The sequence below is a fragment of the Thamnophis sirtalis genome, unplaced genomic scaffold (genome assembly GCF_051295495.1).
Source record: "Thamnophis sirtalis isolate CommonGarterSnake01/CBP01778 unplaced genomic scaffold, rThaSir2_p1.2 scaffold_7, whole genome shotgun sequence".
Classification (NCBI taxonomy): Eukaryota; Metazoa; Chordata; class Lepidosauria; order Squamata; family Natricidae; genus Thamnophis; species Thamnophis sirtalis.
In genome coordinates, this window is record NW_028261387.1 from 81,353,874 (window position 1) to 81,379,809 (window position 25,936).

General features: G+C 40.2%; 1 protein-coding gene across 2 annotated transcripts in view; it reads left to right on the forward strand.

The window, feature by feature from the left end:
- CASS4 (Cas scaffold protein family member 4) overlaps positions 1 to 25,936 on the forward strand; it is a 50,118-nt gene that overhangs the window by 9,147 nt on the left and 15,035 nt on the right. For both annotated transcript variants that reach the window (XM_087720494.1, XM_087720495.1), the window contains exon 2: positions 22,183 to 22,608. In XM_087720494.1, coding sequence (XP_087576620.1) covers positions 22,183 to 22,608 — 426 coding nt within the window. The remainder of the gene's footprint in view (positions 1 to 22,182; positions 22,609 to 25,936) is intronic.

Here is a 25,936-nt window from a genome sequence, read left to right on the forward strand (position 1 = left end):
CCATCAGTAAAGAAATACCTAACAGCAGTTGAAGTGAACTGAAAGTGAAGGGGGGGGGGAGAGATTCTGTATAATGCTGTATTACTATAAAACTAGCTTGTTTCTGATACCATATTATTAAATCAGATGATACAGAAACTTTGCTTCATAGTCTCATTTTTGCAATATAAAAGCATTTCAAAAATTAATAGGAACACCTCTCTTTAATTTACTCGTTAAACTCAGGAATAATATTTTTTCCAATCGTCATAGAGTAATTTTTACTGACTCTCATGCTTAGAAGGGAAAAAGAGTTCTTCAAAAAATCTCACATCCAATTATTTAGGGAGATAAATCATCATATTTACATTTCTCATTACTACTGTATCTTTTTGCTCTTTTTAAATCACATTGACATGTAATCATTGGAAACAAAAAAAAAAGAGACATTGGAAGGTATGACTAAATCCATACACAGACACCCCTCAATTTTTTTATTTTTTTTGTAATATACCAACACAGGAAATCGGATTTCCAACTCTTTAAAAGCAATTGTTGATGAATCCAATAAATACAGAAGATGATTTTTTGTTGAGTTAACTTTATCGTAAGATCTTACATTCCTTAAAATTTAGACCAGTTGCTTTTTTCAAAATTGGATAGTCCAGTACCTCTCTTCACATTTTGTATTACCAGTATTAAACTTCATCCTGTTTTTTTTTAAAGGTGTAAAATTGCAGTGTTGGTTTTACTTCAAACATAACATCTCTTAAAATTTGGGATGTCTCTGAAATTTGCCAAAGGATCCAAGACACGTTGTTTGACAGTGCATACCTTCATTTTATATATATATTACTGTCCAGCAGATGATTCATATTGAGAACACATCCTTTCAAATGCCTTAAACTGGGCATTATAAATCAGTTAATTCAAAGTATAATGGGTTTTGCTGACCCACAACTTCCCCACTATCTCCAAATTGGCAATAATTTACAGTTAAAATTTCTCATTTTGAGTTCCGTTCAGAATTTATCTACCGGCCTATTAATGTGCAAATATACCCAGCAGCTATCAAGACTGAGAAAGGCACCCTCTTATAAGTTGACCTCGGGCGTTGCCAAGATTTTAAAAGAGGTCACATAATGGTTCTGGAAATAAGCCCAAAGAGGATGATATTCACCAAGATTCTCATGCCACAAAAATACGGATGCTAAAATTCCAGTCATAAAGTTGAAAATTAAAGCCATATCTTGGCAAAGAATGCTCAGGGTCCTTGACTTGCCACAAACAGCAATTTGCTTGCGTGAAATATATAATCATGCCAGAATTCATATTAAAATACACATCAGTTCTAGAGACTGTTATTCATCTTATTTACATTGCCTCCACAGCTCTCAAAGGCAATTTTAGTCACAGATATATATCCTCCGTGATGTTATTTATGCATGTAGGCATATTTAATTCAGCAAACAGTGATATATATTCCTAGGCAAATATAATCTCATGTGTTCTTATACAATTCAAACAGATCTTCAGCCCTTCCCAAAAGAAACAAAGAGGTTCCTGATTGGATATGCATGGTGACTATTTGATTCTATGGCATGAATCTGAATTCCAGTATTAAAAGGGAAATTTCTTTTGTTTCAAAGCTTTACATTCAATTTACCATAATACTCTTCTGTTTCGAGGCATTAGAGGTGATTAGATTCCTCACTGAAGCTAAAACAAATGGGTGTAGAATACTCTTCAGTCATTTTTTTTTGTATAAAACCCAACATGTCTTTCAAAATCAGAGTTTGATGTATAAAACCCAACATGTCTTTCAAAGTCAGAGTTTGATGGCAAGACAAAGTTGCATTTCAGCAAAATATCTAATTGGCATTGCTATTCCAATACTAGGCTCCCCTCACACATATATGGTAGTCGTTCCTGACTCTAGGGGGCGGTGCTCATCTCCATTTCAAAGCCGAAGAGCCAGTGCTGTCCGAAGACGTCTCCGTGGTCATGTGGGCGGGGTGACTAAATGCCAAAGGCACACGGAATGCTGTTACCTTCCCACCAAAGATGGTCCCTATTTTTTGTATTTGCATTTTGCAGAAGCTGGGACAAGTAACGGGAGCTCATAGGGATTATGTGCTTACGTGGCACTAGGGATTCGAACCGCCAAACTGCCGACCTTTCTGATTGACAAGCTCAACATCTTAGCCACTGAGGCACCACGTCCCTTCAATTCTAATTCTAATACTAACTCACTTAGTTTTATCAAGTTAGCCCATTTAGTCCAAATTTTTTTGACAAAAAAGATGCATCCAGTCACTTTAACAGTAATCTAGTAAACGTAGCATGGAAATCTATCTCTAAACTCTTTTTGCTGAATGAATTTCAAAGATTAATTTAAAAATATTATGGAAGTTAAATTTTCATTCTGAATTGGTCATCTAAGAAAAATCTTAGCTCTGTTGGAAGATGGCTGTATTCATATTTTTAGGTCTCAGGGCCACATTACTTATGTTTTTTTATTTTATTTTAGGCATTTAAAAAATACTTTTATTATTTTTACTGCTTTTTAAAAAATTACATGAGACTTTATGGAACTAAATGTGTAAGAAAGGAAGGTACAAAAAACAGCAAGCATCTTTAAGCATTGATAAGAATAACAGAATAACAAAATTGGAAGGGACCTTGAAGGTCTTCTAGTCCAACCCCATGCTCAAGCCATTTGTCTGAAATGGTTGTTCAATCTCTTCTTAAAAACCACCCACAACTTCTGGGGGCAAGTCGTTTCACTGATTAAGTATTCTAATTGTCAGTTAGTTCTAGGTTGCTTCTCTCCTTGGTTAGTTTCCACCCATTGCTTCTTGTTCTGCCTTCAAGTGCTTTGGAAAATAGATTGACTCTTTTCTTTTTCCTCTTCTTTGTGACAACTGCTATTGGAATACTGCTATCATGTCACTCCTAATCCTTGCAGGAAACTCAGGCCATAATAAGCATTTAAGATATTGTTTTTATTTGGTGTAATTTAGATTTAGGGCCTTTCCTTGGCAGTGAGCTGTAACCAGTGGTGGGTTTCAATTTTTTTTAGAACCTCTTATGTAGGTGTGGCCTGCTTTGTGGATGTGGCTTGCTGGCCATGTGACCAGGTGGGAGTGGCTTGCCAGACATGTGACCGAGTGGAAGTGGCTTGGCAGTCATGTGACTGGGTGGGTGGGGCCAATCAGAAGTGGTATTTACCGGTTCCCCAAACTATTCAAAATTTCCGCTACTGGTTCTCCAGAACTGGCCATAACCTGCTGAATACCACCTGTGGCCTTACTCCCAAGTCAATTCCTGTTTCTTAGCTGTTCTCTTCATCTGGCAACTCTGCGCATGCACACACTGGGAACAGGCTGCAGCTGTTTGTTTGCCTCACTGATGCCTGACTCTGAAGGCAGCTGATAATTGGCATATGGCTCGAGCCCTTTTCAGAGCCTTCCCCAGACTCCAAGACTGGCCCATGTTCCTTTTCAACCTCCCCACTCTCTGAATCTGCTGCCAGCTCTGTTGACAGGCCACGCTTATATACGGCTTCACAGTGCTTTACAGCCCTTTTTAAGCAGTTTACAGAGTCAGTATATTGCCCTACAACAATCTGGGTCCTCATTTTACCATCCTTGAAAGGGTGGAAGGCTGATTCAACCTTGAGCTGCTTAGAATTGAAGGCATCAAACATCTATTCTCTGCCTCCGGAGTCCCAGCTGATCAGGAGGGAATGGGGATTTTGCAGTATCCTTCCCCTGCCGCGCCCACTAAGCCATGCCCACAGAACCGATAGTAAAAAATGTTGAATCCCACCACTGGCCCCTGGGCCCCATTTGTAGCTGGGACAGTCTCCTGCAGCCCTCTGCCAGCCAAAACGGAGCTCCATTTGGAGCTCTATGTGTTTTGCTTTTCATCCAAAAAGCTTATTCTGTTCTGAACTGAAGCTTTTTGGATGTGAAGCAAAACATTTTCAAAAGGAAAAAAAAACCACGTAGAAATTTCAGTTGCCTTTTGAAAAGCACCTGGGACAACCAAGCTCTGGGTGATTGAGAATCTCCATAGATAGAAACATGGTTTGTAAAGTGCAGGAATTATCATCAGACAACCACATTCTAAGAAGTCAAGCCCAAAGAGACTCCATTTTGATTTTTGCAAGGCATATGAAACTCAACAGAGATACAGTAAACATATCTTCATCCAGATGATTGAAATAAATGGGAGATGCTAGAAATCATCCACAGCATAGTGAAAAATCATGTAAAGTTATGATTGCTCTGAATTCAGAAATTGTCTCTGTAATGATCTGAAGTACTGAAGGACATACCTTATTTATTGGCCAGATATATTATGGAATTATTAGGGATCGTTTTCTTTACTCTTTGAGCTCCATTTTTCTTAGTTATATTTTAAAGTCTACTCTTCGTGTTCCCTAATCTATTTTCCCCTTACGGAACACAGTTTTTTTAACTGTGATATAAAATACCTATGATCTAAATTAATTTTTCATTGATGGTCATTTCTCTCCAATGACTGTAGCAGCTTCATCCAGTAATTTTTGAGGTGACAGAAAATCTATTCTTGTCATTGTTATTTTGGCTGGATGACTCTAAAATGTTATATGATACTTTATTAGTAGGAATCTTGCTTTAGTGTTCTTGTTGCACTAACTTTATTCCTGGAACTGCTAGAACAGTGGTTCCCAAACTTGGCAACTTTAAGACTTGTGGACTTCAACTCCCAGAATTCTCCAGCTAGCTCTTCTGGCTGGAGAACTCTGGGAGTTGAAGTCCACAAGTCTTAAAGTTGCCAAGTTTGGGAACCACTGTGCTAGAAGATGCTACCATGACTGGCTTTTGTGTCAAGCTTTTGGTTCATTCTGAAGCTTGTCACTCTGAAAAGGTTCCCCTGGACAAGTTCACTAATGTGGCTTTCCTTGAGCATTGAATCTAGGCTACTCAAAACACTTTGGAAAATTCAATTTTCAAACATTTGGAATGAGAGGTAATAATTCTAGCCAGAGGACCTATATCAGTGGTGGGTTTCAAAAAAATTTGGAACCTCTTCTGTAGGTGTGCCCTGCTTTTCGGGTCCACTGGTGGAACCTCTTCTAACTGGTTCGGTAGATTTGACGAACCGGTTCTACCGAATAGGCGTGAACTGGTAGGAACCCACCTCTGACTTATATGCATGCATTTTTATTCCAATTCTGCCCTATTTCTGATTTTATATTATTATAGTAGGTAACATCAATGATAACAGGTAAAAGAAGTTCACAATTTCCTGCATGATTTTGAAATTTATGGTACTTCCTAATAGAATACTAAATATTTTATAAGAACTGTTCACTGTATTAAATCTATCTGTAAGGTTACGGTATTTTGACTGTGTTCAGTTGTATTTTATATACTTTGAAATATTTAAAAAGCCAATGGATTGGACCTTTACATAACTAAAAGCTGATGAAGTTAAAGACCCAACTTATAATTTTGCAGAATCAATTTCTATTTTTTATGGTGGGGGGAGGAAGTAAGTAAGGAACGTATCAACAGATATGTAGCATGTGAATAAAGACAAAACACCCTCAGGTTTGGCTCAAATCTTGATGATTTAGCTAAACACATTCATACAATGCAGTAGGGAATGATCTTCCTCTGGAATTTTTCTTTGATTTTCTACTGTACAGCCCAGAAATTAGTCCCCCATCTATGCATTGGCAGATCTAACTGTCCTGAGACCAGAAAGGAAAAGTGGGCTGTAAATAACTTTTGCCTAAGAGGTGACATTGCTGAAACTGCATCTTAATTTTGTTCCACAGCTGAGTCAGTCTGTTGCAGAAGATCCGTAGTCCAAAGGATGAGCCTATTTCTTTATTCTTGCCTTCCTTCTTTCTGGTCACCCTATTATGAGTCATTTTGTCAAGCGGAATAGGAAACGGGGTTGGGGAGAGGAAGAAAGAAAAAGGTCCTAGCTTGCCATTCTTATTAATAGAATGACAATGCAGAAGGTGTTTGTGTTACAGGTAGGATGTGAAACCAAGTCTTCCTTTCCAGAATGCAACGACATTGCCATTTTCTTTTCATTGCTGAATACCTCAAAAAACATCTCTGGTAATGTGGTAAAAAATACCTCTGTGCTCCTGTTAACCACAGCACAAAAGCATCGGCTGGTATACATTTTGCAATATATCATTCATGACCTGCAAACATCAGTTTAAGATTTTTTTTCTCCTAGCCATATGGGTGAGAGCGTTCCAAATACCATGTAGAATTAAATCAGAGTCGAAGGCAAAACTATGCTTAAAGTTCCAATTTAATAAAACAGTCATATTGGCACATAGCTGTGGGGATTCCAACTCTGGAAGTTACATCAGAATCCCACCCAGTTAAAAGTTCATGATCTTATCCCCACACCCACAGTCCATCACATGGTCCAATCTTCTTCTTCCATGCTGGTGTCCATGCCCAGCTTCTTCCGGTCAAGTGTAATGGTGTGGAGACAAAGGATAACCTTGCTTCTAGTGAAGAATGAAAAACGATACATTCCAAAATCCTACTCCTTCTATTCCCCCCTCCCATTGACTATACTTAAAGAAACAGCATAATGAAATTAGAGAAAGTGTGGCAGGCCAAAATTCTAAAAGGAATATAAATGCAGGCCTGACAGTGGGTAGGCATTCCTGCTTGCCTTCACTCAATAGGAAAAAAAAATCTGTACAATTTTTAGCTCTCCAACCGCCAAGTTCTAATCTATCCCAGAATGAGTAGAGGATGTAATAGAATAACAGAGTTGGAAGGGACCTTCTAGTCCAACCCCCTGCTTAGGCAGGAAACCCTACACCACTTCAGGCAAATGGATATGTAACATCTTCTTTAAAATGTCCAGTGTTGGAGCATTCACAACTTCTGGAGACAAGTTCTTTCACTGATTAATTGTTCTAACTGTCAGGAAATTTCTGCTCTAAGTTGCTTTTCTCCTTGATTAGTTTCCACCCGTTACTTTTTGTTCTGCTTTGGAGAATAGCTTGATTCCCTCTTCTTTGTGGCAACCCCTGAGATATTGGAACACTGCTATCGTGTCTCCCCTAGTTCTTCTTTTCATTAGACATACCCATTTCCTGCAACCGCTCTTCATATGTTTTAGCCTCCAGTCCCCTAATCATCTTCGTTGCTCTTCTCTGCACTCTTTCTAGAGTCTCCACATCTTTTCTACATCGTGGCGACCAAAACTGAATGCAGTATTCCAATTGTGGCCTTATCAAGGCATTATAAAGTGGTATTAATATTTCACGTGATCTGGAGGCAAGTTGTCTCACTGATTAATTGTTCTAACTGTCAGGAACAATTATCGTCAGGATGTTATCAAAAATATTTACTGGTGGCCACAACAGTGCAATCAGTATATTTAAAACAGGTGATGTTCCAGTTGCACTCTCAAAACCACCAGCTGGGCTTTGTAGTATTTGACGGTTCCACCACAAAACCGCGTTCGACTAAACTGCGCTCGACGAAACCGTGTAGCTGACATCATCAACAGGGCGACAACAGCGTGGAGACAGAAGCACGCTGTAAACGCTAAACCTAAAATTAACCCCTAAACCTAACCCCCCTAAATCTAACCCTAAACCTAACCCTTAACCTAACCCTACACCTAACCCTAAACCTAACCCTTAACCTAACCCTAAACCTAATCCTAACCCTTAAACTAACCCTAAACCTAACCCTAAATCTAACCCTAAACCTAACCCTTACCTTAAGTTGAATCGGCTTGCTTTCAAAGCGCTATTTAAAGCGCCCTTCTTTCTCCGCGCTCGCTGTTGTTGCCCTGTTGATGATGTCAGCGACGCGGTTTAATCAGGTGCGGCTTAGTCGAGCATGGTTTTGTCGTGCCACGGTATTTGACACCTCTGGTAATAAGGCTTGTGAGTGACCCTACCATTGTCCCAAAGGTGCTTTATCAGGAGGCAACTGGACTTTCTTGTTTTTTTCTTTGAAAACATTTCACTTCTCCTCCAGGAAGCTTCTTCAGCTCTGACAGGATAGTGGGGAATGGAAGCATTTATATTCCTTGCAGACACTTGGAGGTGCTTCAATGACCCCCTAAAAGGATGCAAATGATCAGCTGCCTGCAAGGAAACATTTGGATGAGAAGTGAAATGTCTTCAAAGAAAAAACAAGAAAGTTCAGTTGTCTCCTGAAAAAGCACCTTTGGGACAACCATGACCTGGGTGACTGAGAATCTCCACAGACTTTTGAGCCTACACTTACAGCTTTGTTGCGGGGTAATTTAAGGACAGCCATTGGTAGTTCCTTCCTTAATTGATACTTTAGGGAAGGGAAGGGAAAAGAAAGGGAAGAGAAGAGAAAGGGAAGGGAAGAGAAAGGGAAGGGAAGAGAAAAGAAAGGGAAGGGAAGAGAAAGGGAAGGGAAAAGAAAGGGAAGGGAAGAGAAAGGGAAGGGAAGAGAAAGGGAAGGGAAGGGAAAAGAAAGGGAAGAGAAAAGGAAGGGAAGAGAAAGGGAAGGGAAAGGGAAGGGAAGAGAAGAGAAAGGGAAGGAAAATGACGGGAACAGAAGAGAAAAGATTCCTTGTATCGTTTTATGAAGATTTTAGAAAAAGAACATTAATGTTTAATTATTTCTGAAAAGAGAGTCCAATAGACATTTGTCTTAACACTCCAGTAGGTCATTATAACCTGCTACTTTTATCCTGATGGAATATTGTATTAAAATATTGTAGTGTCAATTTGGCTCCTTTCCCAGAGTGATTAGAGAAGGAATCTTAATAATGATTTGTCAAGAGGATGACAAAAGCAGTAGTTAATATTTTCTGGCAAATGCTTCCTTCCTTTGATTCTTCATTTCATATGATTTAATTTCATTTAAAGTGATCTTAGTTGGTGGGTCTCCCAACCACTCTCAGGGCAGCAAATTCTGTGGGCTAGTCTTGCTTTTGTGAAAATCCTTGAATGCTCATTGAATGAACATGATTTTTACCGATTTACTTTTGAAATATTTTATTTTCTTTTCATAACACACACTCACATGTATACTATACATAGCCCATATCATATAGTATTAAATAATAATTACATCAGTTCCTCTTGTCAACAATGCCCCCAAAAATAGAAACCCATTATAGCTCTTCTGCTGTCCATACACCTCTTTCTTCTACCACCCTCCAACTTTCTATCTTCCTTCCATCATCCCCCTCTACTCTACTTCCCCTCCCCCTCTACCACTCCTCTCTCCACAATCCACTCCCCCCCATCCTTCTCCTCTTCCCCCCCACCCTCTCTCCCTTCCCTCTCTGCACATCTTTCTTCTTTCCCACTCCTCCTCTCTTTGGTGTATTTCCGCTACATGTCAATATGCTTAGCCTATCCTATTTTTAAAGAAAAAGTAATAATAGTAATAGTAGTAAGAATATAAAATAAAGAAAGAGAAAAAAAAGAAACAGTATACATATGGTGTCAAATTACATTGAAATCTAACACATCTCATCTAACCTGATATATCCCTCCCCCCACCCTCCCCCCTCCCCCCCACAACCTTACCCCCCCCCCCGGCTTCCCAGAACCCGTACACGGTATAGATTTTTAACAAACACAGTCTAAGATATGTTGGGGGGGGGGAAAGGAATGAGAAATTAATAACATCTTTACATTGAACTTAGCTCCTCCTTGCTAAACTAACTTTAAACCGGTTTGAGAGAATGGTAGAAAAGTAAAATGCTAGAAAAAGTCATCCAAGCAATAACTTTCTAAATAAATCCTCAGGCAAGAAAAATCTCATGCTGGATTCCACAGGAACAACACATAAAATGTTCAGTAACAAGTATCCATATTTTTTGATTCAAGCTGTATGCATGCATTTTGAATCATTTACCAAAAAGAAAGTAAGCTGCAAGGACACTATATTTCTGTGGACTCTAAATGCTTTCTGTATCATTTGAATTTATGTTGGCTTTCATATTTATTTTAAATAGCTGTAAACACAAATGCATTTTCTGGTGACAGTTGGCTGAAGACAGAATTGGGAAAGCTAATATAATGCCAATGTCTGCAGCAGTGTTTCTCCACCTTGGCAACTTGAAGACAGGTGGATTTCAACTCCCAGAATTCCCCAGCCAGTCGATGGGGATGATGGCTCAGAAGGCAAACCTTCTGCCTTCCATGTTGAATCCTTGCAGGTAGTTAAAGCATCAGCCATTCAGGATTCATCACAGGTAGAGGGGAATTCAGCCACAATAAGCTAGTGGATTTACAGTTTCAAAAGTCTAATTCGTTTGTTTTACCCTGCAGGACTCAGCGATGGGTCTGTTTCTTGTAGATTCTAAAAACTGAACCCTCTGGCAATGGGGAGGAAGTTATGTTTTCATAAGATAATACTCTGGTGTTGGATAGGAAGTCTGAGCATGGGGAAAATGGATTATGCTATGGCAGAAATAGATGGCTCATCCCAGATCTGTTAAGTAAAATGAACTGGTTGCCACAAGAGATGGAAACAAGCAATTTCTGGAGAAATGAGAAGGTAGTAAAGATGGAAGTATTTCAATGTGTCTTATCTCCGGACTGCAATTGCCTTTGGTGTGGTTGAAGGGTCTGTATAATTGCCCCAGTGTTTTATTTTCTTTTGCTTTACGGAAAGAGGTGTGGGGGAGAAGACCCAACTTGAATATCTTTTCAGGCAGCATAATTATTTGGCCCTATGGAGATCACTGGTGCTATTAACTTCTATTGAGAGAATATCCAGTGCAAGGTCTTAAGTCTGTCTTATGTAAACCTTTAATAAAATGCCCATTGCTTTTGGCCCTCTGCTTCTGCAGATTGTTTTTATACAGTCCAGTGAGTAATATTGAATACAGCTTTTCAAAACTTTAGCAGAAATGCTGGAACATTGATCTTTGTAAAGAAAAAAAAATATTTTTAGTTAATTTTTGTTAAAGAATTTTTTCCAGGACGAAAGCATTTAGATAAAGAAAAAAAGAAAATACAGGAAAAGAAAAGAAAAATGGTGAGAAAAGAAAAAGAAATGAAAGAGAAAGGAGAGATGAAGAATATTTATGGGGATTCTCAGTCATCCAAGTCATGGTTGTCCCAAAGGTGCTTTTTTCAAAAGGCAGCTGGACTTTCTTTGCTTTTTTTTCCCTTGAACACCTTTTGCTTTTCATCCAGGAAGTTTTTTTCAGTAAAACAAGTTAATGGAAAACCCAAAGAAAAGCCCAGTTGCCTTTTTGAAAAGCACTTTTGGGAAAGAGAAAGAAAAAGAAATGAAAGACAAAATGCCAAGAAATGACTTCCAATCTTCTTTACAGCAGTTAAAAGAGCATTCAAATAAATACTACCCTCTCTGGGGTACAACTTCCTTCTTTCGATAATCTATCCTTTCTAATAATTGAACACAAAAATCATATTATTTTGTCATATTTTCAGCAAGGGTCCCACTGCAACTTTTCCATGTAACGAGACCATTTGTTTCCCTTCTCAAACTGGATTTTTAGAAGCATGCCTCAACCAATGGTGTCAGTGACATTAGGATGCTAAATTTGGAATGCAGAATTAAACAGTCATTGTTGATACACAATTGCTTTACTTTAAACAGTAAAGCACTGTTTACATTAACACTTTACATTAGAATTGTACATGGTTAAAGAATGGTTTGGCTTTGGACCTCACACGAGGAAACGTGCGATATTTCTCTATTGCTGCTCAAAGGGAAAAAACCCTCTTCTTTCACATTTCTAGAAAACAGATGTGGCTGCTTTTAAGAGTTGCATCATTGGCTTCTTAAAGCAGTCGAGTATTATTATTTTTTTAGCCTGCTGCAGAAATTTTTTGGGGGGTGGGGGGACAGCTTTTCTGGCAGAGAGAGAGCCTGGATTCATATAAACAGCATTTTTTTTCCAAATTATTTTTGAAGCATGCACCACCTTACTTTAGCTATTATGTCAGATAATATTATGTTGTGATATTATGTTGTGGTATCCGAAGCAGAACATCTAGATTCAACCATAGTTTTGTTCCATGTAGCATCAACCTTGTGGACTCTTTCCGCTATGTACCGTATTCAAAATGGACAGTGATGAATATGTATGTATGTATGTATGTATGTATGGTGCAGATATATATATGTATGTATGTATGTATGTATATATGTATATGTGTGTGTGTGTATGTATGTATGTATGTGTGTATATTGCAGATATATATTTATGTATGTATATAGGGTTCACCGACAAAAGCGCGAATGACAAAACCGCGCCCGACTAAACCGCGGTGACAAAACCGCATGTTCTAAAGCACTCCGACGAATGAGCGCTGAATTGCGCCGACAACAGCGCGGTGACAGAAGCGCGCTGTAAAACTAAACCTAACCCTAACCCTAAACCTAAACCTAACCCTAAACCTAACCCTAAACCTAAACCTAAACCTAAACCTAAACCTAACCCTAAACCTAACCCTAAACCTAACCCTAAACTAACCCTAAACTTAACCCTAAACCTAACTCTAAACCTAACCCTGAACCTAACCCTTACCTTAACTTAAATCGCCCCTCTGTCAACTGAAATCGCCCTTCTGTCTCCACGCTGTTGTCGCCGTGCTGTTGTCGCCGCGTTGATGACGTCACGGTTTTAGCGACGCAGTTTAGTTGGCCGCGGTTTTGTCGTTCGCCCTTTTGTCGGGTCATGTGTATATAGCATGTGTATATGTGTGTTATGTATGTGTTTGGGCAGAAAGACATTCTCTTGAGGGCTGGCAACAGAATTTCATTTCTAATGTGGGCCGGTGTGCTCACAGTAAAAAATAAAATGACAATAAAAGTTATCTTTTGTCATCTGTACAGAGCTCAGGGTTGGCATGCGGGATAGAATTTCTCTTAGCTTGATTTTTTCATTGGTAGACATTTCATTACCCATCCAAATAGCCAGAGAATGTTGTATCTTCAACACCTGACCCTTGTAAAAAATTAATTCTTACATTAAAAATGTAACTTTTCATTTCCTCAGTGCAATGTGCATGGAAGGTTAGTCGGAAAGCAATTGCACTCTTTGGCAAGATCGAGGCATTTGGGGGGGGGGATTGGAAAAAATAGAACCTTAGGCCGACATACGTATTTGTTGGAAGACACCTCAATTTGTTTAAAATAATTATTCCATGAGGCAAACAGGCCTGTTGTCCGTCTCTGGCAGCTGTTACGACAGGCAAAGGGAGAGGACGATTGAGCAGGGAAAAGAAGGAGCTCATTGTTTCTGAGCCATCTCAGCAGACGAAATGGATGTTATCAACAACAGGACGCTAATACAATCTGAGCTGGCGAATGCATTTCTTCCCTTAGTTCACTAGAGCAGCTGTTCCTGCTCAGCAAATGTGATGGTAAAAATATAAGCCGTATGCTTCTGATGCAAACTAGCAGTCTCAACAGAACTTGCATGTTGCTTTACTCTTACTTAAATGCTAGTTTAGTAGAAAGCTCTCCTACTTTTTTTCTTAGAAAGTCCTGGAATTCAGCCTTAATATACACAGGCACTGTCCTATTTTGGATGGTGACACTGGCATAAAGACAATGCCATAACCAGCAGCTTCTATATCTATAGCAAGCTCTCTCACCCATCTCATTGCCCCAGGAAGCAGGAAAGGAAGCAGTTAAGAATATTTGCAAACCGCTAAGAATCGCTAAGACAGGCATTCCTGTTCTGGGATGTTGGATGAGCAAGTGGGTAGTAATTTCCAGTTTAGTTTATATGCAACACAAAGATCAGAGCAAGCAGATATGCCGCTCAGCTGAACTGACAAAAATATAACTTGATGTTTATATCTTAAATATCAGCAAGCATAAAAAAATAGTTAATTGTCAAAAAGGAGGGAAAAAAGTGAACAAAAATGGGGAGATAGGTACAAAGAAGAGATGAACTCTGGGGATCCTTGGTGCTCTCTGAGGTTGGTGATTTTCTTACAGAACTTTCATTACCAAACTAGGTAACGCCATCAGCGCACACACAGTGCACAGTTCAACCCTGAACTGCAAATATTCTCTTCTAAGAGATGAACTACAGGCAAGAATCTGCATTATTTACATTGTCCTCATATCAAAAGGCACAGAGTTTCCCATAGCCACTGGAAACCATACTGTAGATAGTTAGCATTGACTATCCCAGAGGGAATGGCCTTTGGATACTACAACCTGAATTTTTTATGCATACTGTATAACATTACAGTAGGCCTTGATTTACGAACACTCATTTGGTTACTGTTTGAACTTACAGTCCTCACACAAACGTCTGTGGCAGCATTTCCATGGTCACATGATCAAAATTTGAGCACTTGGCAAATGGCATGCAGTGTCCTGGCTTCATGTGACCATCACTTATGACTTTTCCAGTTGGTTTCCAACAAGCAAAGTCAACGGGAGAATCCAGTTTCACTTAACAAATGCATGATTCACTGAACAATTGCAGTGATTCATTTTAATCACTGGGGCAAAAAAAAAAAGGTTGTAAAACCACGTGTGACCCACTAAACCAGGGGTCACCAACCTTGGATTTGTGGACTTCAACTTGCTGGCTGAGGAATTCTGGGAGTTGAAGTCCACAAGTCTTAAAGTTGCCAGTGTTGGAGACCCCTGCACCAAACAACTGCCTTGCTTAGCAATGGAAATTCTGGTCCCACTTTTGGTTTTAAGTTGAGAACTTACAGAATAGAGATAGCAGACAGGAGGCCAAGTGTTTACTTCTTGATTCTGCACCATGAAGGAATCGATTTGGTAAATGGGAATGACGTATCCAATGCTTTGATTGTTGAGCAATTAACCGGTTGGTTGAAGCTCTGCAGTGTAGCATTGCCTCCAATTTTCTGCTTCTCTGCATAAATATTCATCAATATTGCCTTAGGCTTTGGCACAGTAACAATAAGAAGTTCTAGCAATGCCACTTTCTCTAACCAATTGTCCTTGGCAAACCTCTGATATGTCATATTATGCTTTTCATACTGTTAATACTTCTGTTGGGAAAAGAGAGTGGACAGCATTTGGATGTCCCGTGAAGTCCTATTGTATGCCTTTGAACTGCCCCTGATGCTATAGTCATGACTCTTTGCCACAGATACTTAATGGGTCAACAGTCCAAGAGGGCAGGGAATTGGACAATCCTTTGTAGATAGTCAGGCATATTATGTGCAACAATTTCCTGTAAGGGAAAAGAATCAAGTATACTGGAAATAATGATGCAGCTTTTGCTCAGCCATATCATCATCAGAGGCTGCCAAAGTGTAAGACACCCCTGCTGAGGTTAGTCGCAAAGAGCGGTTATCAAACCAGAGGTACTATGGTGAAAACTGAAGGAAATTCCAAGCAAAGCAGGCTATTTTTCCACGAATGCACACCCTTATTTTAGAAACTGGCCTATGTGTTTCCATGATGTTTATTCATTATGGTTGTGAGTGCCTGGTTTCATTGTTGACTTAATTGGAAAGTCTGCCTGCCCTACTCTTTGTCTCCTAGCTTCTGTTTTTTCAGCCTGTGTCAGCCCTACAAGATAGACCAAATTAAGAGACCAATTCCATAAGAAGACCACAATTATACTTTATTGCAAGGGTGTCAAACTCAATTTCTTTGAGGGCCATATTATGGCTGTAGTTGACCTTGGAGGGCCAGCTGGGCATGGCTGACTGGGTGGGTGTGGCTGACTGGGTAGGTGTGGCCAGCTTGATGCCACTCACTGGGTGTGATTGACTGGGTGGGTGTGGCCAGCTTGATGCCCAAACTGCTGGCATGTTTCCTCTTTGCACTGGGTAGACTGGGCTGAAGCCATATCGGGTAGACCATGCCGAAGTGATGCGGGCCGGCTCCTTACATTTTCCAGGATGGCTCCATGGGCTGGATCTGGCCCGCGGGTCTTGAGTTTGACACTCCTTTATTGAGATAGGCTACAATAACAGAACCTTCATTCTGTGTTTTATCGCATCCTAGCCCTACCCTGTTCCACAGTGAGTCAGAGAGGAGCCAGCTGGAGTCTCTTCCTAATACTATCCTCTTTCTCAGGTTTTAAGTCATATTTTGTGCCATTCTTGTAAACACTCTTCAAACCTAACTGCATGTCTTGGAAAAAATTATCAGAATGACAAGGCACCAGCAGCCTCAGATCAGGATTGGTTGGATTTGGCCTTGCTAATCTACTTTAAAAAAATAATAACGTAATTTCATCCTTTTCTTAGAGCTCAAAGCATTGTTAGAGACCCCATGGATCCACTTTATGGCCCGTTTCTGTTGCTCTGGGAGGAGGACTACCAGATTCTGTAACAGCTTTGTTCCCTATGGCATCCGTGCCAGGCAGCTGCAGGTCGCCAATGTCGGCTGGTGGTAACTCCAGCAGGAATTTCCTCAGACTCATATCTCTTTCCCACTCCCAATGACCACCTAGGGCGAACGGATCTTTCCTCCAAATCCAGTCCCTCCATACGCTTCATCTCCAAGGGGCATGAGTATCAAGCACCCCGCAAGTTGTCCTCCTGGTCACTGCCTCTGTTGGACAATTTTTTGAAGGTTATGGTTTCATTGCACTCCCCTTGGAAGGTGTTAGCTCAAGGATGAGTGCAAAGAGAGATCTTGCTTATTGTCAGCCTCTGTTTCGCTTACTTGCTTTCGGCTGCCATGGAAACGGGGGGAGGGCATGGTATTTGGGATGGGGATTTAGTACAGGAGGGTTAATCAAAAAGGGAGTTTTGTTCTCACCATCTTCTGCGCATGCTGATGGCCGATGTTTGAACCTGGTCAAGGCCAACCGTCCTGCATACCAACCTGGTGAGGCTTCTTGGAGATGAAACCCACATGACACCTAAGGGAGTTGCAGATTGGGCAATGGGGTGGGGATTGTTGGAGGGAGGGGGCTGGGCAAATGTTTTATATTTATGATTTCATACTTTTCTGCCTCAGACCTTGTTTTACTTCGCTGCTATCTATTCATAACCAGTAAAAGTACTTTTAATTCCACAAACAGTGGAGTTGAGAGGTTTCTTTCTTGGTTATTGAGAGAGGCCCGCTTGACAAGTAAACTCACAAGATTCGTTTTTCTCACCATGTAAATGTACACATCTGAACTAGATTGTGTTGTCTCATATAATATATGTGGGTATATGCATATTTCATGCTTATGTAGTGTATATTAAGATGGTGGCCCTTTGAGAGCTTTATGCAATGAAATTTCATTTTAATGTATGCCGATTAGTGTACAATTAAAGTGACAATAAACTTATTCTAAATTCAGGGTTATAGAAACCCCAAAACACTTTGGGCTGGTTTAATAAACATGTGATTCTGTTAACAATAACTCCACATTAGGTGCACCCAAAAAAGGTGCAGGTATTTTAATATATAGTGTCATTACTCTCCTTCTATAGCTTCTATTCTTTTTAACAAACTCTATTTTTCAGTTACGATATCCTTCAAGTCTCTCTTACATCTATAAAGGCATATTTGCATTCTTTGTTGAAAATTAAAGTGCATCTTTTTATTTTCCTTAGGTTCTGCATTAATGTATGGAAAGCGAAGGCCATGAACTTTATGAGTCAATGATCTTCCTGATTTTTCATTAAGTAACTTATTAGGCCCCCGCTTAGCAACACTCTCACTTCCTCTTACAACGGTCAAATATTGGTTTGAAGTTGTTATTTTAGGATCTTCATCTCCAATCCCCATGAGATTCAATTTGAAGCTCCGGTACTCTAAGTCAAGATGCTTATGCTAGACATTTTCTTTCCCTCCCTTCTACCACCAAGACTTATAAAAAGCTGATAGTGGTGCAAGAACTCAAACCTTTTCATGAATTCTGCTTTCCACCCATTCTTCTTTTCCATTATCTGCAAGGGTGGCTGAAAGATGGAGTTCCCCAATTCTTGAATTTCCTTCCTCAATCTTCAAAGCCCATCATGATTATGGATGTAATGACTCTTGACAATATTGTGAATAGGAAGGAATAATACTTAGTAAAGTTGATGAAGAAATAAAGGTCAATAGAATAACAGAGTTGGAAGGGACCTTGGAGGTGTCAGCCTCTACTTTTCTTGCTTGCTATCGGCTGCCATAGTAATGGGGAGGGTGGGGGTTCGTGGTATTGTGGGGGGGGGATTACTGGAGGAGTTATCATTTTGTTCTCATCATCTTCTGTGCATGCTGATGGCTCGTGTTTGAGCTTGGTCAAGGTCAACCGTCTCTGCATACCAGCTGAATTAGGCCACCTTAAGATACACCCCACATGACACCTTTGGAAGTTGCACATTGAACATTGGGCTGGGGAAACTGGGGGGAGGGTCTTGGGTAAATGTTTGATATGTACACGTTTGCGCTTTTTTGCTTCAGATCTTATTTCACTTTAGCTGTTTTCATTTCATGTCCAGTAAAAGTACCTTTACCTCTACTCAAATGGAGTTAGGGATTTTCTTTCTTAGATACTGAATGAGGCACACCTGACAGGAGGTCTTTTAATCCAACTCCCTGCTTAGGCAGGAAACCCTACACCACTTCAGACAAATAGCTATCCAATCTCTTCTTAAAAAGTTCCAGTGTTGGAGCATTTACAACTTCTGGAGGCAAGTTGTTCCACTGATTAATTGTTCTAACTGTCAGGAAATTTCTCCTTAGTTCTAGGCTGCTTCTCTCCTTGATTAGCGATCAGTTCTAGTAGTTTCTTTCATGTTTTTAATCAGTACTTGTGGCAAACTGTATGTTTCACCAGTCAATGATTCTGGTTAGTACATATTCATATCTTATTTGAGAGCAGGCACTCATATTGTTAAATAAGGACATCTGAAGCCTAAGATGGCAAATGACATCAGATCATCTTCATGGTAACTCAATAAGATGAGTAGATCAGGCTGAGAAGTCCGTCCTAGCTTTATAGTTATGCAGAGCTGATCAGATTGGTTCAAGGTTTCATTGTTATGAACTGCAGAATGCACTACTTCCATTCCAAATGCCGCTCCCAAAGAGATCAAGAGTGATTCCTTCAGCCATGAGCTGTCACAGTAGATCCCAAATTAAAAAGCCTTGACTTTACTGCTTGTGCCAACATCTTCCACTGTGCTATTGCAGATTTCATTGCTAATTGGGAATAAAAACAGCTCATAGGTTAAGTTGGCCCAGTTGGAAGCCTAGAGCAAGATGACCATCTTCCTCTCTTTATGGTTGATAGAAGCCAGTTGGTCTGATAATGAAATCTTATTTAATCCCAGCAAAAGCTGAGAGCAGCTGGCTGGCTTAAGGGACTCATCCATCAGCACCTGCTGTCTAGGGCAGCCTTGTCATTGGACAACATGAAGTAAAGAAAATCTGTAGGTAGCAGATCTGAAATTCTCTCCCAAATTTGTAGAGAGGAAAAGGTTGGCTGGAAGCTTTCTTTGAATTTCTCCAGGGGAAGGACATCTTTCCAACTGTTTCTCAAAGATGACCTTCTAACCGTACAATAGTTTGCCAAGATTGCAAGATGTCTCCAATAGAAAACAAACTTGGCTGGTTGGTCCTCTGTAATCCTTCCATTGCTGAAGTTCTCAGTCATCCAGTTAGGAAGCCTGAAGCTATCCTCCCTATCTGAAAAGCAAATGCATTCCTTCAAAAACAAGACACGAAATTGACTAAGCCATCAAGTCATTGTTGACTCCTATTGACAACATAGTTTTCTCCATGACAACCAGATATGAGACATAAAAATACAGCCTCTTCTAGGAAGAACCCAAGGAAATATTACATCCAACTCAATTATTATATACCAAACATCAGAGATGGGGTGCTTTCCACCTGCTATGCACATCATTTGTTTTCTGTTCCATATTTGCTGTTGTTCTAAAGCCATTCTAAATGTCCATACTTTTCTTTTGAGAAAAAAAATCCCATAGGAGGAACAACCTCCTGATCTCTTCTGTTAGAATTTAAGGAAAGTGGAAAAAGCTGGTGAAAACCAAGAGAGAACTTTTCAATGAAAATAAGGGCTCTTTGACAACTGAGCTAACTAGGAAAGGGTTATACCATCAACAATGTACCAATCCCAAGAATTTTCCCAACATTCCCTTCTCCTTTAGTAGAATTTCAAAAGCAAAATTTCTTTCATTACACTGAAAACTAGTGAACAGGTTTTTCTCTAAATCAAGGAATAAATACATTTGTAGAAAAAAAATTAGCAATGTGTAACTTGTTCAGCCAGCTGTAACCTTGCACACAATCTTAGAGATGTTGTCACACATATAAATGAAAAATTCCTATTTAGTGGTAAGACCTCTGGAAAAGATATGAAGGCTGATTTGTTCACACATTGGTATATTTTAATACTAAGTTTAGTACCTAATAAAGGATATGTATTGAAGGTCACATTCTACGATAGTAATTTCCCATTGTTCATTTCTCATATCCTGATGAATTTTATCTCTAACAAAATTCTATTTCTAACAGTTTTAGATTTTGTTCTTTCTTTCTGGGAGTATGATCGGTATCAGTTTTGGGGTTTCTCACATCGGTTTCACATACGTGAGATAGTAATATCTCCATTTCCTGTGTTTCACCTATTGTCATGGTAACTTTTATTTTGATTTCGTGTGGTCTTCTCAAAAGGTCCCACTTAAAAGAAAGACAAGGTATTTATGCGCAATGTAGAAGCCAACCAAGAAATATTTCCTCATTTATGTAGGCAACTAGATAATACCGAGTCAAAATAACTGCTTCTACAAATTGTATTGTGCATGTAACAAGATGTGGGAAGCTACAGCAGCTTTGAAAACATGTGATTTTAGAGCATCTCTTACGGCATTAGATTTAAACATTTATGTATGGGATAATACAAAACTAAGGATTTCTGCAGATATCGCTTATTTATTTTTAATGTGTGATTATGTTCGCATCTCCATATACTTTCAAGTTATCTCTTAAAAATAAGAGTAGAAAACATAACTGATGATAAGAAAAAACCTTTGTGGATCAGGCCAAATCTAATAGATCACACACAGCACACAAGTTGTGCAGGCTCAGTGTGTACTATAGATTTATTTAAACACATAGAAATATTGCCATTACTGTATGTTTAAAACAGAAAGCCCTATGTGTTTGTTTGTTTTTTGTAACAGAAGATCATTTACTTGTTTCTCCACTCCCCCCTCCCCTTCATATTCCACTTAGCCACTGTTTTTAATTTCTGGACAAATTTTTTAAGCTCCAAATTTAAAAAAATTTACGGCCAGTCTTTCTACCTGACCCAACACTCCGTCCAATCATTGCTCCTGTTCCAAACTTGGTCTGGATATCCTGGCTCCAGAGCGGTCATTGAACGATGGTTGCCACCCCTGCAACCAGTCTGGGGAGCTTGTTTTGGACTTGCTGAGGAGCTTGCCTTGCTCCTCACGGTTGTTCAAAATGCCTCTCCTTCTTCACTGTCCCTCGAGGATGTTTCTGGCTCAAAGACCTCCCAATGGCGGTTTGCCAGCTGGGTTTTTTGCGAAGCTCCTCGGAGCTCACTATTTTCCCAGACGTTCTCGACGGTTCCACCACAAAACCGCGGTAGACTAAAGCGCGCTCGACGAAAGCGCGTACGTGACGTCATCACAGTGTGACGAAAACAGCACGCTGTGAGCGGTAAACTTAAAATTAATGCGTAAATCTAAACCTAACCCCCCCAAACCTAACCCTAAACCTAACCCTAAGCCTAACCCTTAACCTAACCCTAAACCTAACCCTTAACCTAACCCTTAACCTAACACTAACCCTTAACCTAATCCTAAACCTAACCCTTACCTTTATGTGAATTGGCTTGCTTTAATTTAATTTTAATTTTAATTTAATTTATTTTTAATTTTATTTGTTGCGCTGCTGATGACGTCACGTACGCGCTTTCGTCGGGCGCGCTGTAGTCTACCGCGGTTTTGGCGTGCCACGGTTCTCGACGCAACGCTTCCGGTTTCCTCAAGATCATTTACTTGTGAGAGCATCTCTCTCAGCCTTGCATCTGCAATTGAGTGAGAGTGATAATTAGCAGCTTTGAAACCCCAAAACTGATGTAAGATGTTTGATTAAATTTTAAGTGAATAACGGGGCACAGAGGTCTTCCAGAACAATATGGAATTGAGCCCTGTCTCATTTAAACCTTTACTGCAACTTAAATATAAATTTAGTAATTATGAGAAGAAGCAGCTTCGCTTACTTTTCATTTGTTTTTCTTCAGAATACCTTGGCCAAGGCTTTATATGACAACAAAGCTGAGTGTCCAGATGAGCTAGCCTTTTGCAAAGGAGACATCCTGATAGTTCTTGAACAGAATCTCCTTGGGAGTGAAGGTTGGTGGAAATGTTCACTTCATGGGAAGCAGGGCTTGGCACCAGCCAATCGCCTCCAGCTTCTTACTTTGTCACAGGCTCCTTCCATTGAACAAGATTTTCAAGCACTGCCAACCAGCCCTTGGACTACCTACCAGGCTCCTTCCGCACATGGAACTTCTGCCCCATTATCTGTCTATGAAAAAATGGATGGTTGGATTAATCCGCCTTCAGCTTCATCTTCTACTTTATCGTTGCCCACACAAGAAGGGTACAAAGGACCAGCTCTGGCTGCTCAGCTGCTCAGTGAAAAGACCGAGACTTCATCAAATCAGGTAAAGGTGCATGCTACTTGTCAAATGGGGGGGGAAATGTAATAAAGGTAGGAAGAATGTTTGGATGTTTCGACTACTTCTTCCCAAATTCCTAGTCAGTAAGGGTGAGACATTACGGTAGTTGTCTGGTTGCCAGGTACAAACAACCAGACCCGCTCATGTAGAGTTCAAACTAGCTACTTTATTGTTCTCTGCCTATAATACAGAAATCTCCCCAGATTGGCAGCTTTCATCTGGGAAAGACTAGATGAGGCTGAAACGCATGGTGTGTGTGTGTGTGTGCGCGCGTGCGCGTGCGTGCGCGTGCGTGCGCGTGCGTGCGCGTGTCAGATCTTGACCTCTTGTGTTTACATAATGAGTCCAGATTAATTCTCTGCTTCAGCCCTCCTCCAGATTGGGATAGGCTCAATCTAGAGGGAGAAGTCAAATTGGGGACAACTGGTTTACAATAATAACAATTCTTGCAATAATTTACAATAACAAAGGAAGCACTTACATAGTATCTTTATGAAATTCAAACCAATTTAAGAGAGCCCAATATATAATATCAATTTCTACATTTAGAAATTGGGAGTACCCTCTGCTATGAATACTTGGGGAGTTTAAAAAAAAGCACAGAATTATGTAGCCTAATTTCTTCCCGATGTTTTGGAATATAATTTCCATAAACTCTATATAATTTTTGGGCAATATAATGAGATGAGAGTTGCAACGAAAAATTACTTAAGAACACCAGGAACACCAAAACCAAGAATGAAAGAAATCACCCTAACAATTTTTATTATTTTGTATTATTATTATATACTTTATTCATTAAACATGAAACTCAGTTAATTGAACGTTTAAAAATGTGTCACAAATACTATTGACTGTCATTGACTGTTGTCATTGTTATTGTTGTTGTTGTTATTATTATTATTATTATTATTTGTAGTAGTAGTAGTAATAGTAGTAGTAATAGTGGTAGTATACCACCCATCTCGTCATCAGGCACCCTTGAGTGACAATGTCATCAGCTTGGCTTTCAAGAATCCTTTACTTAAATCATTATTGGAAGTAGAATGGCAGGCTAGGTGACATTTTTGATCTGATAAGTCCATGATCTTAAGCACTTGATAAGGCTGGTAAAGTATGGTAACTATAATTAGCTTTACCAGTTCTGTGAGCGAAGTTGTAAAAAAACCCCACCAAGCTTTCAAACGTTAATCCTGTGAACGTACAGTTTTCTCAAGCTACATCTGGCTTATGACTGCAGTTGTTTCCGCAAAGAACAAATGTCCTGTGGCAATTCTTCACCACAAACACATATGCTTAAAGAACACATGTGATGAAATGCCCAGCTAGTGCAGGAATAGAAATAGAGTAGTTGGCTAGAATCACACAGTCAGCTGTAGTAGTTTTTTAGTTTTAGTTTTTTTAGTTTTATTGCAAATTTATATGCCGCCCTTTTCCCTGAGGGGACTCAGGGCGGCTTACAACAATAAAGGGAAGGGAGTGCAAGACAAGACTTAAAAAGAAAAGAAACGTGATTAAAGGAAATTGGTCATAAAAACACAACATTCACTCAACATTCGGGCGGGGTGAGAGTAATCCTATCCCCAGGCCTGACGGGATAGCCAGTTCTTGAGGGCTGTGCGGAAGGCCTGGACTGTGGTGAGGGTACGGATCTCCACGGGGAGGTTGTTCCATAATGTCGGAGCTGCAACTGAGAAGGCTCTCCTCCGCGTAGTCGCCAGTCGGCACTGACTGGCGGATGGAATTCGGAGGAGGCCTACTCTGTGCGATCTGATGGGACGCAGGGAGGTAATTGGCAGGAGGCGGTCTCTCAAATAGTCAGATCCACTACCATGGAGCGCTTTATAGGTGGTGAGTAAGACCTTGAAGTGCACCCGACGATCAACAGGTAGCCAGCGCAGCTCACGGAGGATTGGTGTTATATGGGCGAACCGTGGTGCGCCCATGATCACTCGCGCGGCCGCGTTCTGGACTAGCTGAAGTCGCCGGATGCTCTTCAAGGGCAGCCCCATGTAGAGCACATTGCAGTATTCCAGCCTAGAGATCACAAGGGCTCGAGTGACTGTTGTGAGAGCCTCCCGGTTCAGGTAGGGCCGCAACTGGCGCACCAGGCGAACCTGGGCAAATGCCCCCCTGGTCACAGCCGACAAATGGTGGTCAAAACTCAGCTGTGGGTCCAGGAGGACTCCCAAGTTGCGGACCCTATCTGAGGGGGATAAATTTTGCCCCCCCAGCCTGATTGATGGAACGTTAACCGAATTTTTGGGAGGGAAACACAACAGCCATTCGGTCTTTTCCGGGTTGAGTACCAGTTTGTTAGCTCTCATCCAGTCTTTAACAGCCTCAAGGCCCCGGTTCATCACGTCCACCGCTTCATTGAGTTGGCACGGGGCGGACAGATACAACTGCGTATCGTCCGCATATTGATGGTACTTAATCCCGTGCCTCCGAATGATCTCGCCCAGCGGTTTCATGGTAGCATCAGCTGTTGCTGACAACCTGCCAGATTGTTATCCATCTCTTTTAGAGTCTAATATGACATTTGGCATATGCCTCAATTTTTAGTGTTTCTTCTTTGAAATTTCCTACTAAGCAGCAGATAATTCACAATACGGTGCTTCTACCCCCCCCCCCAAAAAAAACCTCCATTCAGTTTTTTATAATTGAACTATTAAGTTCCTGTAAAATTAATATCTGTACATCTAATCTATTCTTCAGACCCCTGCTTGAAATGTTTAATATCTTCATCGTACCTGTTTTTGTATGCGATAGAAGAAATGTGAATGCTAGTTGTGTATTGTAATCTTTGCATTTGTTTAAATCAGATTTCTTAGCCCAATCACAATTTTAAGAGGCAGGAGTATCTGAGAATTATTCAAAATGTAGCTTTGAAGAGTCACTAGTATTTAATACCAAAGTGGTACAATAGTTAGAGTACTAGAATAAGTTCAAGGAGATATTGGTTTAAACCTCTGTTCATTCATGAAATAAATGGTGGGGTAGACTAGACCAAGGTTCTTTCCTCAGTGTTGCAACTTTTATATCACTGATGCACAATCCAACCTCTATTTTCTTGACACTCTTCTCTTATCACTGCTTCTCCCATCTTCATCATGATAGGGTTTTTTGGCTGATTATTGTGGTTTCCCTGCATTACTGAATTATTACCATTCTGGAGATTTCATGATGAGTGAGTGGTAGTTAGCTTTTATATATATATAGAAGGATTGTTATCCTCGAAGAAAGATAAGTTTCACATCTGCAATATCTCCCCATGTTCAATTTTAACTTGGAATGGGACAGAAGGAAGAGG